This window comes from Brachycentrus maculatus, unplaced genomic scaffold (assembly GCF_059751285.1).
Source record: "Brachycentrus maculatus isolate JH-2025_06_01 unplaced genomic scaffold, ASM5975128v1 h1tg000222l, whole genome shotgun sequence".
In the NCBI taxonomy this organism is placed as follows: domain Eukaryota; kingdom Metazoa; phylum Arthropoda; class Insecta; order Trichoptera; family Brachycentridae; genus Brachycentrus; species Brachycentrus maculatus.
Window position 1 is genome coordinate 112,501 of NW_028280973.1, and position 12,296 is coordinate 124,796.

The 12,296-nt window shown below is 46.4% G+C and overlaps 2 protein-coding genes across 4 annotated transcripts in view; one reads left to right on the plus strand and one right to left on the minus strand.

The window, feature by feature from the left end:
- Positions 1-12,296, minus strand: part of LOC148306838 (uncharacterized) — a 49,011-nt gene that overhangs the window by 25,626 nt on the left and 11,089 nt on the right. The window lies entirely within an intron of this gene.
- Positions 954-6,191, plus strand: LOC148306839 (uncharacterized). The gene has a single exon (XM_088264303.1). It carries the CDS (start codon positions 954-956, stop codon positions 6,189-6,191), a length of 5,238 nt encoding a protein of 1,745 aa, XP_088120429.1.

Here is a 12,296-nt window from a genome sequence, read left to right on the forward strand (position 1 = left end):
AATATACAACCTTGTTTCTTTAATCTAATAACACACCGTTATTATATCTGTAGCCGACGTAAAGAAAATGTAGACTTAGAAATAGAATTAATTAGCTTAGGGACCTCGGTATGTGTTAGCAATGTACTACCCCCTCAATAAAGACTGAAATGTGTCGCTTTCGGGGGTGGTCTTTGCCCATACCGAGGAGAGAAATAGCTCTAGGTTAGATTAAGCTATTTTTAAGATTATTATAGACTGAATAAATTGTAAACTGTATACTGCTCTGTGGTGCGCGCTCGACTGCGCCGAAGTAGCGGAGTGGGGATGTCCTTATACGTGCTAGAGGGAGACGGTACGCGAATGCCCTCGCTCCCTCTACGCCGTGATTGGCGGACATACCCCCCTCCGCGATTGGTCAGGCACGGCCGGGCGGCGCTACGGCGAGGCACCCAGAGCGGGTATATATAGGGCTACATTCAGCTTAATAAATCAGATTTCGACCGACTACCGCTGCGTTTTCTTCTCTCCGCCCCGCTTCTTCCCGACTTCGCTGCCCGCCCGGACTCATCGCCCCTCAGGAACATTCGACCGCCGCTACCCCCTGGACTTGGACTCGGATTTACTTTGGAGCTGACTGCACCCGGACTGGACGACGACGGAGCCGCCGCGACGACCCGACGGAGCGATACCGGACTTACGACCCGGTTGCCTGCTGCGTGCAGGTTGCGACTGCCGGTGCTACATACCGCCTTCGCCGGCGATCGCAAGGGATCTCTGGGCTTTCGGTGGATCTCTACGCGGGTAGATTCACCGTCGAGCGCGGCCGCGGACTGAGACTTGCCCGGCCGCTCTGCGCTGACGCCAGCACCTGCGGCATCTACAGTACTTTGTGCTGCGGCGCGATTGCCTAGTCGCCGCGTCGCGTACAAGTTGGTCCTTCGAGCCGGATCTTCACCGCAGAGCGCCTAGAGATGACTTCGAGAACCCCATCGCTTCGCTCAGGGAGAGGAGGCACACCACCCAGAGAAGAACCGCCAATGGAAGGAGACTCTGTCGAATCGGATTCGTCAGAGGACACCGTCCAAAGGCTAAGAACGCAAGTTCGAAATCTCCGCGCTACACTACGAGACGTCGAGAGCAGCCGCGGACGCGCGGACGCGAATCCCGAGCCCGCGGCGCGTACAACAGACATGGACAACATCATGACAGTATTATCGAGGATGGCGGTACTATTAGAGGCTTCGCAAGGAAGGAGCCCGGCTTCAGTCCCAGAAGATGTCAGCAGGGTCGGCGCTTTGATCGCGCGCCAGTCCACTGCCAAGGATTTACCCGTCTTCGCCGGAGAGCCGCAGGAATGGGCCACGTTCAAATCGCAGTACACTCAGTCGACGGAGATGTGCTGCCTTTCGGATCCGGAGAACCTCCTGCGTCTACAACGCGCATTGAAGGGACGAGCTAGAGAATCGGTATCATCATTACTCGTGGACCCGAGCCAAGTAGGCGTCATAATGAAGACGTTAGAACTTCACTACGGTCAGCCAGACATCGTTGTGTCATCACTATTGGAAAAGGTGAGAAGACTCCGCTGCATACAGAACGACGGATCGACGCAGGCATTAGTGGACCTATCGAGTGCAGTTCGGAACGCGATAGCGACCTTGGAAAGCTTCGGCGGGGACTACATGTCGACGCCTCAGCTGCTAAGCGAGCTAGTGAGCAAGTTGCCGCTGTGTATGAAGTTTCTATGGTGGTATAGCAGAAGGGGAGACCCCACAAGGCCCACCGCGAAGGATTTCGCGCTGTTTTTGGAAGACATGACGGAATCGGCAATGATAGGCGGCGGTATAGAGCCGCACGTATATAGCGGAAAAGACAGACAGCGCGAGAGGCCTCACAAGCGGGAGCAGGTGCATACAGTGATTTCTGTGGAGAAAAATGTGAATAGTGTCGTGTCATGTGTTTTGTGCGGACAGAGCCACTGGTTGCAATCTTGCCAGGAGTATCTAGAGTGTAGTGTCACAGAGAGATGGAACATAGTGCGACGGAAAAATCTGTGCTACGCGTGTCTAGCGAATACTCACCGGTATGTGAGTTGCAAAAATACGAGGAAGTGCGGCGTCGATGGGTGCCGCCGAACGCACCACAAAACACTTCATACGAGGGATCGAGCCGAAGTGCGCGAAGCTCGATCCGACTCAGACATAAGAGCGCCAGATAGCAGCGCCCGCCGGGATTCGCCCGCTGCTGCCGGCACCGGGGGCGCTAGACCACTCGCGGACGAGAGACAAGCCGCGAGTACGAGCGAAAGGAACATCGACTCCGGACACAGTTCCCGAGTCTACAACTTGGTTACGAGCACGCACGCTCGTGAGGAGCCAGTGCTCCTGAAGGTGATCCCCGTCACCCTAAGCGGTCCGCGCGGAGAAGCGGACGTCTATGCATTGCTCGACGAGGGATCAACCATAACACTACTGGACTCGAAGATTGCCAACGACATCGCGGAACCAGGGGGTGCCCGAGGATTGAGGATTCACGGTGCTGGCGGGATGTGCGTTACCGATGCAACTTCGAGGAAGGTGACACTGGAGGTGCGCGGGACTGCGAAGGGACAATTCTCGCTCCGTGCAAACACGATTCGGAAGCTGCATCTACCGCCACAACCGGTGGCTAGTATAGATGGTAGGGTGCAGCATGTGCGCCCGCAATTACTGATCGGCCAGGACAACGCCTCACTTATTGTGTCAAGAGAGGCGCGTAATTGCGGGAACTACATCGCCTCCGAGACGGCCCTGGGAACGGTCGTTCATGGGGGGCGATTCCGCCAGACTTGCGTCAATACACTGATGGCGTTAAGTGCGGACCAGAGGCTGGAAGAGCTAGTCCAGCGGAACTATGCTGTGGATGCGCTGGGAATATGCGCTGCAGCGAAAATATCGCGCCAGGAGGCGCAAGCCATAGAGGTCATGAAGGCTACGACCCGTTTCCTACCTGAAGGGCGGTACGAGACGGGGCTTCTATGGAAGGAAGGCGGGCCTTGTTTGGAAAACAATCGCCGTATCGCGCTGAACCGCTTCTCAAGCTTGGAGAAAAAGTTCAGAAAGGATAGTCAATTCGCCGGGGCCTACCGAAGGAAGATTGAAGAATATCTCGCCAAGGGGTACGCGCGGGAATTGGCAACGGCCGAAATAGAGGACACTTCGAGTGGGCGATGGTACCTCCCCCACTTCGCAGTAACAAACGTAAACAAGCCCGACAAATTACGTATTGTGTTCGACGCCGCCAGCTTTTGTAACGGGGCCTCATTGAATGGCATGTTGGCCAATGGACCGGATCTCCTCTCATCGCTTGTGGGGAATATCATGCGATTTCGCGAGGGGAAGGTCGCGCTGGCGGCGGACATAAGGGAGATGTTTCTCCAAATAAAGATAAGGAAGGAGGACCAGCGGGCGCAGCTGTTCCTCTGGCGAAATAATCCCGACGAGGAAATTCGGGAGATGGTTATGACGTCTATGACGTTTGGCGCTGCATGTTCCCCGAGCAGCGCCCAATATGTGCGGAACCGGGTCGCGGAAGACCACGGGCAGGACATGCCCGCCGCCAGAGATGCCGTGCTTCGAAAGTTCTACATGGACGACTACATGGATGCTGTGGATCGCACGACAGATGCGATTCGATTGCGCAGAGAGGTCTGCGAACTTCTACAGCGGGGCGGGTTTACCCTCGCGAACTGGGCGAGTGACGATCCCGCAGTCCTAGAAACAATCCCCGAGGAATTGAGGGGCAAGTGCGCGCGAGACATTATCAGCGGAACCTCGACGACTGAGAGAGTTCTGGGGATAAAATGGGACCCGGTGACTGACGAGTTCCGCTTCAAGTTTGCGGCGTCACGGGAGGTCCCGGCCGGGAGGCCAACGAAAAGGAAAATCCTGAGCGAGGTCATGAGCATATTCGACCCGCTCGGGTTCGTCGGGTGTTTGACGATACGCCCACGGATTCTACTGCAAGATATCTGGCGATCCCACATAGGGTGGGACGAGGAGATAAGCATAGAACAGGCAGATAAGTGGCGCACTTGGATAAACATACTGCGCGAGACCGAGTGCGCCATCCCGCGGCGCGTGGCGAGCAAGGGCCAGCAGGTAGAGCTGCACGTGTTTTCCGACGCATCGGAACAAGCTAGCTGCGCCGTTGCGTATATCGTAGAGGACACCGCCGCCGGGAAAAGGGCGACATTTGTGGCCAGCAAGTGTCGGGTGAGCCCGTTACGGGCGCTGTCAATTCCACGCCTGGAATTGCAGGCCGCGCTTATAGCTGCGCGGCTAGCAGCAACCATCAAGAAGGAATGCGGCGTACAACTGCGGGAAACATTCTATTGGACGGACTCCATGACGGTGCTGTGCTGGGTCCGGAGCGATTCCCGCATCTACACGCCGTTTGTGGCCCACCGCCTGGGGGAGATAGATGAGCTCACGAAGGCTCGTGAGTGGCGGTGGGTTCCAGGGAAACAGAACCCGGCTGATCTCGGGACACGAGACGGCGAGATACCGGACATATCGCCGACCGGTGTATGGTTCAGCGGGCCAGAATTTATTAGAAGAGGAAGGGATGAATGGCCGCCGCTCAAGGTGACGACGGCAGCATCTCAATCAGAAGTGGAGCTTAAGTGCGCGGACAGCGCTATCGTTATGACAATGCTCCCCGACGAATTACGGTTTTCGTCGTGGAGACGTCTAATCCGGACTACGGCGTGGGTACTGCGGTTTGTAAATCGGTGCCGAAAAAGGAGTCCGGGGAGCGCTACGCTCACGGTCCAGGAGCTCGAGGAATCAGAAAGGGCATGGATAAGGATATGCCAAGAAGACAGCTACCAAGCCGAGATAGCTGCAATCAGACGGGGGGAGTGCCTCCCGCGGGGGAGCCGCTTGATAGGGCTGACCCCGTTCCTAGATAACGAAAGCGTCCTGCGAATGGGGACGCGCATAACCAAAGCGCCCGCTGTGAGCGAGCCCATGAAGGCGCCAGTAATATTAGACGGCGCACACGCATACACCCGATTGATGATCCGGCACTACCATGAGTCGCGACTGCACGCAAGCACGGAGCGAACACTCGGCGAGATTAGACAACAGTTTTTCATCACCCGACTGCGGACAAATGTGAGGAAAGTAATCTACGAGTGTCGCTTCTGTAGGATGCAGAAAGCGCGACCGCAGCCGCCGCTCATGGGACAATTGCCAGTCGGCCGCCTGGATCATCACGTCAGGCCGTTCACCCATTGCGGGGTGGACATGTTCGGGCCCGTACACGTCACGATCGGAAGGCGACGTGAGAAACGGTACGGGGCCCTGTTTACGTGTATGGTGACGCGGGCGGTGCACATAGAAGTCACACCGTCACTGAGCACCGACTCGACGATACAGGCGCTGAGAAGGATGGCCGCTCGCAGGGGGCACCCTAGTACCATATACTCGGACAACGGCACTAACTTCAGGGGAGCTGACAAGGAGCTCGCGGACGCCATGAGAGGAATGGCTGAGGATCCCGAGCTCCAAAACGAGGCCACGAAGAGGGGAATCGAGTGGGTGTTCAATCCGCCATCGGCACCTCATATGGGGGGAGCCTGGGAACGGCTCGTCCGGTCAGTAAAGAGGGCGCTGATGGCAATACTTAAAGAACAGTACCCTCGGGAGGAGACGCTAATGACGGCGATAGCGGAGGCCGAGTATACAGTTAATACTCGCCCCCTGACACATGTTTCGCTGGATAGCCGAGACGCCGCCCCTCTGACACCGATGCACTTCCTCATCGGGTCGAGCGGGGCCCAACCGCATTTGGCGGACTACAGAGGCGTACCGCCGGGGATATGCCTGAAGAAGCAATGGCGCGTGGCACAGAAGCTAGCGGATGCTTTCTGGAAGAGATGGATGCGGGAGTATCTTCCGACGCTACAACAGAGGCGAAAGTGGCAACAGGCTGCCGCACCTATTAGGGTCGGCGACATCGTGGTGATCACGGACGCAGCCCTGCCGCGGAACGAATGGCCGCGGGGGCGCGTCATAGCAGTCACCCCGGGGAAGGACGGACAAGTGAGGAGCGCCAGGGTCCAGACAGCCGCCGGAACATACACGAGACCCGCCATCAAGCTCGCCGTATTGCTGCTGGGAGACGACGTCGGCGCAAGGATGCCTCCTCGGCAGGGGGGAGTGTAGCCGACGTAAAGAAAATGTAGACTTAGAAATAGAATTAATTAGCTTAGGGACCTCGGTATGTGTTAGCAATGTACTACCCCCTCAATAAAGACTGAAATGTGTCGCTTTCGGGGGTGGTCTTTGCCCATACCGAGGAGAGAAATAGCTCTAGGTTAGATTAAGCTATTTTTAAGATTATTATAGACTGAATAAATTGTAAACTGTATACTGCTCTGTGGTGCGCGCTCGACTGCGCCGAAGTAGCGGAGTGGGGATGTCCTTATACGTGCTAGAGGGAGACGGTACGCGAATGCCCTCGCTCCCTCTACGCCGTGATTGGCGGACATACCCCCCTCCGCGATTGGTCAGGCACGGCCGGGCGGCGCTACGGCGAGGCACCCAGAGCGGGTATATATAGGGCTACATTCAGCTTAATAAATCAGATTTCGACCGACTACCGCTGCGTTTTCTTCTCTCCGCCCCGCTTCTTCCCGACTTCGCTGCCCGCCCGGACTCATCGCCCCTCAGGAACATTCGACCGCCGCTACCCCCTGGACTTGGACTCGGATTTACTTTGGAGCTGACTGCACCCGGACTGGACGACGACGGAGCCGCCGCGACGACCCGACGGAGCGATACCGGACTTACGACCCGGTTGCCTGCTGCGTGCAGGTTGCGACTGCCGGTGCTACATACCGCCTTCGCCGGCGATCGCAAGGGATCTCTGGGCTTTCGGTGGATCTCTACGCGGGTAGATTCACCGTCGAGCGCGGCCGCGGACTGAGACTTGCCCGGCCGCTCTGCGCTGACGCCAGCACCTGCGGCATCTACAGTACTTTGTGCTGCGGCGCGATTGCCTAGTCGCCGCGTCGCGTACAATATCGTTGTAATCATTTGCATTTTCATTTTAATACAAATACAAATTGTATACCAAATATCGTAACTGGTCCAATTATTTTATTTGTAACGATTTTTATGACTATTTAAAATCATAACCGCTCTTACGATTTTTATAAATTCATATATTTTATGTATGAGATAAACAGTGGTAAAATACGTACGTAAATAGGTGTATTGTATTATATTTACGTCCATAATGACGCCTATTTTGGATTTTTAGAAGAATATTTCCTAATCCATACGATTATGTATTGCCTAGTCTGCAGTTTTGCATCAGTTACAGCGTAGTACGAGTATTGTAATAAAAAATACAGTAAGTATATCAAATAAGTAAAATTTAGTTTGGCAGCAATCCCGCGACTTTAAAAGGCATAATGCCTTTTTTGCTTAGTAAGTAAAATCGAATGTATTGTAATATGACGTTTTTATCGTTTTTCTATAACAAGGCAGCTTACAAACAAACTTCTCGAATTCCGCTTAAGGTAAGATCTCCGCTAAAAGCATCTTAGTTTTTCTAATTTCCATATTGTTTATATTTTTGGGACTCGTAAAAATAGGCTTGCCAATACACTCAGCGTTCAAAAAAGAATATAATAAGGTCACAATGCTCTTAAAATGGAAAGTGGAAATACCTTTAAAGTACAATATACTCGACTTGTAAAGTAAGGTATATAGCAGTTACACAGTTCTTCCAACACAAGTACAACATGTTTTCTCTGATAAAAACTTCTCGAGAAGAAGTTACTCGCAAGAAACGCGCTATATTATCGCCGTTTGGTTTAGCGGGGGATGTTGCCAGTTGCCATTCGCTATGATGGTACGTACGAAGGTTATGGTGTTCCCTATATCGCAGCACCCACTTTACGACGGGCGCAAGGGGTTTTGCGTATCGCGATTTATAAGTATGATGTTTTATTACTGCCCTCTCTTACCAAGTACCTTCCCCTAAATTCACGATTTGATATACCTACATACTTGTTTACGGATACGGGTTTTCTGTGATGAAAACTTGTATTCTTTCTATTAAAAGTATCATAATATTCACAATAGGCGTGTTCATCCTTAACCAAAAGCTAATGATAATTTAAATCATTCGAGAAATTTAATTTATGAAAATGTTGCTATATATGAATTATTTATCGAACACCTTATAGCAGGGCTTTATGGCTCGCCTTCAATTTTTTGCACTTACCTACACGTAGGTATTTTTGCTCAGCACTGTTTAATAATGCTCTTGCAAAGCGAAATAGATGTCACAAAATAACTCGATTCAATAGAATTATAAATTGTTTTTTTAAGATATTAATTGAATGTGCACGCAGACATTTACGGGTAAACGTGCATTACTTCCTTCTATTTTTGTTTTGGCATCCATTGCAGGGGGCTTATTTAGGGCGCTGTTGTACTGAAATTGTCCATAATATAGGAGGATGGTTTAATTTAAAAATACATTTTTGCTAATGTAATTTTTTAAACAAGTCATTTAAGTCCAACAACAAAAATGGATCAGTATTTTTTTAGTAAAAAAAATGTGCTATGTTAATCTGAAAATTTCACTAAATGTAATTAATAATGATAATCCTTTTCACCGCAATAAGGCCGTACTGTAATTAACGCCGACGTTTTAATCCTGAATTTTCACCTTTTTAGGGTAAAGAGGATATTTAAATTACCTTCAGAGATGGTGTCGCGTAAGTAGAGTAACTCGCAAACTGATTCGCTAATTGTTTTCATTGTAACAACGGTAATATTGAATTTCCATACTATTGATGTATATTTTATTAAAATACCTAATATTTTATATTTATTGACGAAAAATATTGCTTTACGAAATGTATCGTCACTCTCCTGACTGTCATTTTTGTGGATTTCATTGTTGTTTATAGAACAATGCACACTTATTAATGCGTTTTTTAGATAAAAACTTCAAATCAGATACTTTTAAATAATTAAATAATAATTTTTATAAACAATAAAATTATGGCGATATTATCGTGGTATGTGCGAATCATAATTTTTCCTCTGGCAATGTTGATAACTAAAATATTTTTTACACCTATAATCGTTGGCATCCGTAACTGGCGACGGTCTTTATTTTACCGTTTAACAGAAGATACGGAATATTCAAATATGGAATATCAAATGTGACATTGTTACAGAAAAATACAACAAAAATGAGCATTGAAAAATTAACAGCTCTCGAACGCATAGTTTATATTTCACATTTAATTTGACGTTATTTACTTATTCAGACAGATTTGTTCACAAATGCTATATTTGCCCCACTTAGGAGGTATTCACTATATGTACCATATGTTTATACAAAATTTGATATTTTAACCAATATCTAAATATTATAAATATATTCGACGATATGATGTTTTTTATTCGAGACGTGAATATGGACGTCTGGATAATTACAGAGCTTACAACCTTTAATCGGATGGTTTAGGTGATCACTGTACATACTGCATAACATGTACAATTTCATTTATGATTGATTACTCAACATTTCAAAAGTTGCATATATATTTTTCATGGCACAACAGGATTCACTTTTTTAAACTTAGGCGTAGGTGAAATCTATAACAGTTTTTAACGAAAAATCTAATTTAAAACAAAATGACAAATTGATTTGTAAATTATTTAATCTAGATATAATTACATATAATTTAATGTACATTTTAAACATATCTCTGAGAAATATGGCGAATATAAGGGTTCTAACGGCTGGCTGTACACTGTACGTAACCCTACTACGTATAGATGCTCGCATGGAGGTATCACGAGGGGACCTATAACTCGCACGAGTTCAACACATCCCGAATCTGACTACATGCGAGTACAGATAGATGTCCAGCGGGAATCGCTCGGATCCTGAAAATGTACAAATAAAATTTTATACGAAGAATGTTATACTTTGGATTTTTTTCTTACTTATAGAAAATTAAACATTTAAGTGTGTATAAGTATGTTATAGAAAGAGTTTCAACAATATTTTATGATAATTAAAAATAATGGAAGTTAGTGTTTTTAGTTTTTTTTACAGCAAAAAACTAAAAACGCATTTGTTTACGAAAACATTTGAATATTTTTCTCTCCTCATAATTTAATCTCAGTAAAGAACATTTGAGATTTTATAATAACGACACTTTAACAACTATATAACATATCACAAAATACCATCGGAATCATTACTTACATTACAGACTCCCGTTTTCCCACTCGCTCCCGCTTCCGCTCCCGATCGCTATCTTCTAACCGCTTGCTGAACTCGGTGTGATATAGCTTATTTTGTCATGTCTGTACCTGCGACAATTAGTTTTAGTCTAGTTTTTACAACCGACGAGCTATATTTCCAATTTATACTTCGTCAATTAGCCCATTTTTAGTAATCGTTTTTTACCAAGTTTCTTAAAAAAAATTCATCACAAGTAATTTTGATTGGGGCTGTTTAAAAATAAGGCCCCTTCTATTTATTTATTGAAATAAGTACTTCGTCCTTAGTATAATAATACACTTTTTTCACTCTAGAACGTTTGTCTTCAATTTGATTTCCCATTTAATCAATATTAATATACTCGTATTTGTGAGTATAGTTTTTTTATATTACAAATGTCAACTTGGACTGATATAATCTAGCTATAATCAGATCACTTCGTTTTTACGTATTCACAATCAAAATAAAATTGAATAGTTTTACATATATACCATTAGATCTAGGTGCAGAAATAAGTGTACGAAATTGATATTTATTTATTTTTATTTAAACATCATGTACAGAAAATAAAAAAAAGTACATTGGCGGGCTTATTGCTAAAAAGCAATATCTTCCAACCGACCAAAGACGGACTAGTGATATTGATCAAAACGTTTGATACCATATATAGCCGTTTGCAATCAGTGGGCAGATAGTACTTGAACATTTAAAAAAAACATAAATTACAAATTGACATTTAAAAAGAAACATAAATTAACAAAAGACGATAATAAGGAGGGCAAAGGAAGAAGGGAGATTAGGGAAGGAGGTAGAGGGAGGAGGTTTGAGCGACAGTTAGGATTCTAATGACAGATAGTAATGTCTCAGACGTTTTTAAAAGTTAATACATATTATTGTCTGATGTAATAGATTTTATCAAAAAACTAAAAAACAATTAATTAACAATTAGACAATAAAGTATTCTAGGATTCTAATGATAAATAGGTAGAATTCGGTAGCAAGTTTAAGAAAGAGGGGGAGTCAGGGGAGGAGGAGATGGACAGTTAGGGTTCTAAGGTAAGATAATGATGTTTCAGGCGTTTTTTGAAGGTTAAGATAGAAAGTGCATTTTTTACATGTAGAGGTAGTTCATTCCAGAGTCTAGCCGCTTGGACAGTAAAGGAATTACTGAGGAATGCTGTGTTGTGGCAAGGAATGGAGAGTGTTCTCTCTTGGGAAGAGCGAAGCGATAGACCATGATCAGAAAGGTAAACGAAGTTTTCTACAAGATAAATTGGTGCACTGGGGTCGTGAAGAATGTTATATAGTAGGTCAAGAGATTGTGAATTTATGCGTTGATTAAAATGAAGCCATTTTAATTCAGTGCGACAGGGTGAAACATGGTCATATTTCCTTAAGTTAAAAATAAAGCGAATACTATGATTCTGAAGACGCTCCAGACGATTAATAAGTTCCGTGCTAGCGTTAAGGTAACATATATTAGCATAACACAGAGAAGATAGGAGGACAGATTGTGACAGATTTATTTTAGCAGTGGGCGGAAGAAAATTTTGTAACCTTTTTAATGAGTGGAGAGTGCGGTAAAATATTTTACTAACTTCAGTTATCTGTTCATTCCAGCTTAAGTGTTGGTCCATTAAGACACCAAGGTTTTTTACAGTTTTCGTAAAAGGAATTGGAGATTTGTTAATTACTAAAGGTGATAAAGTAGTTAAGTTTAGAAGGGAAATTTGTCTACGACTACCTATAACAATGGCTTGAGATTTTTTTGGGTTGATCAGTAAACCATTATCTTTGGACCAACAAGAGATTGAATAGAGATTAGAGTTTAACGTTTTTATAGCATTGTCAACATTTTTGGCATCAGTGTGAAGATAAATTTGAAGGTCGTCGGCGTAGAGATGATAAGAACAACTCAAGTGGGTAGATATGGTGTTTATGAAGATTGAGAAGAGGAGTGGAGAAATAACGCTACCCTGAGGTACCCCTGTGCTTAACCAATTAAA

Bases quoted from the DNA above. Each gene is read 5' to 3' on its own strand.
- LOC148306839 (XM_088264303.1), top strand. From the start codon at position 954: ATGACTTCGAGAACCCCATCGCTTCGCTCAGGGAGAGGAGGCACACCA.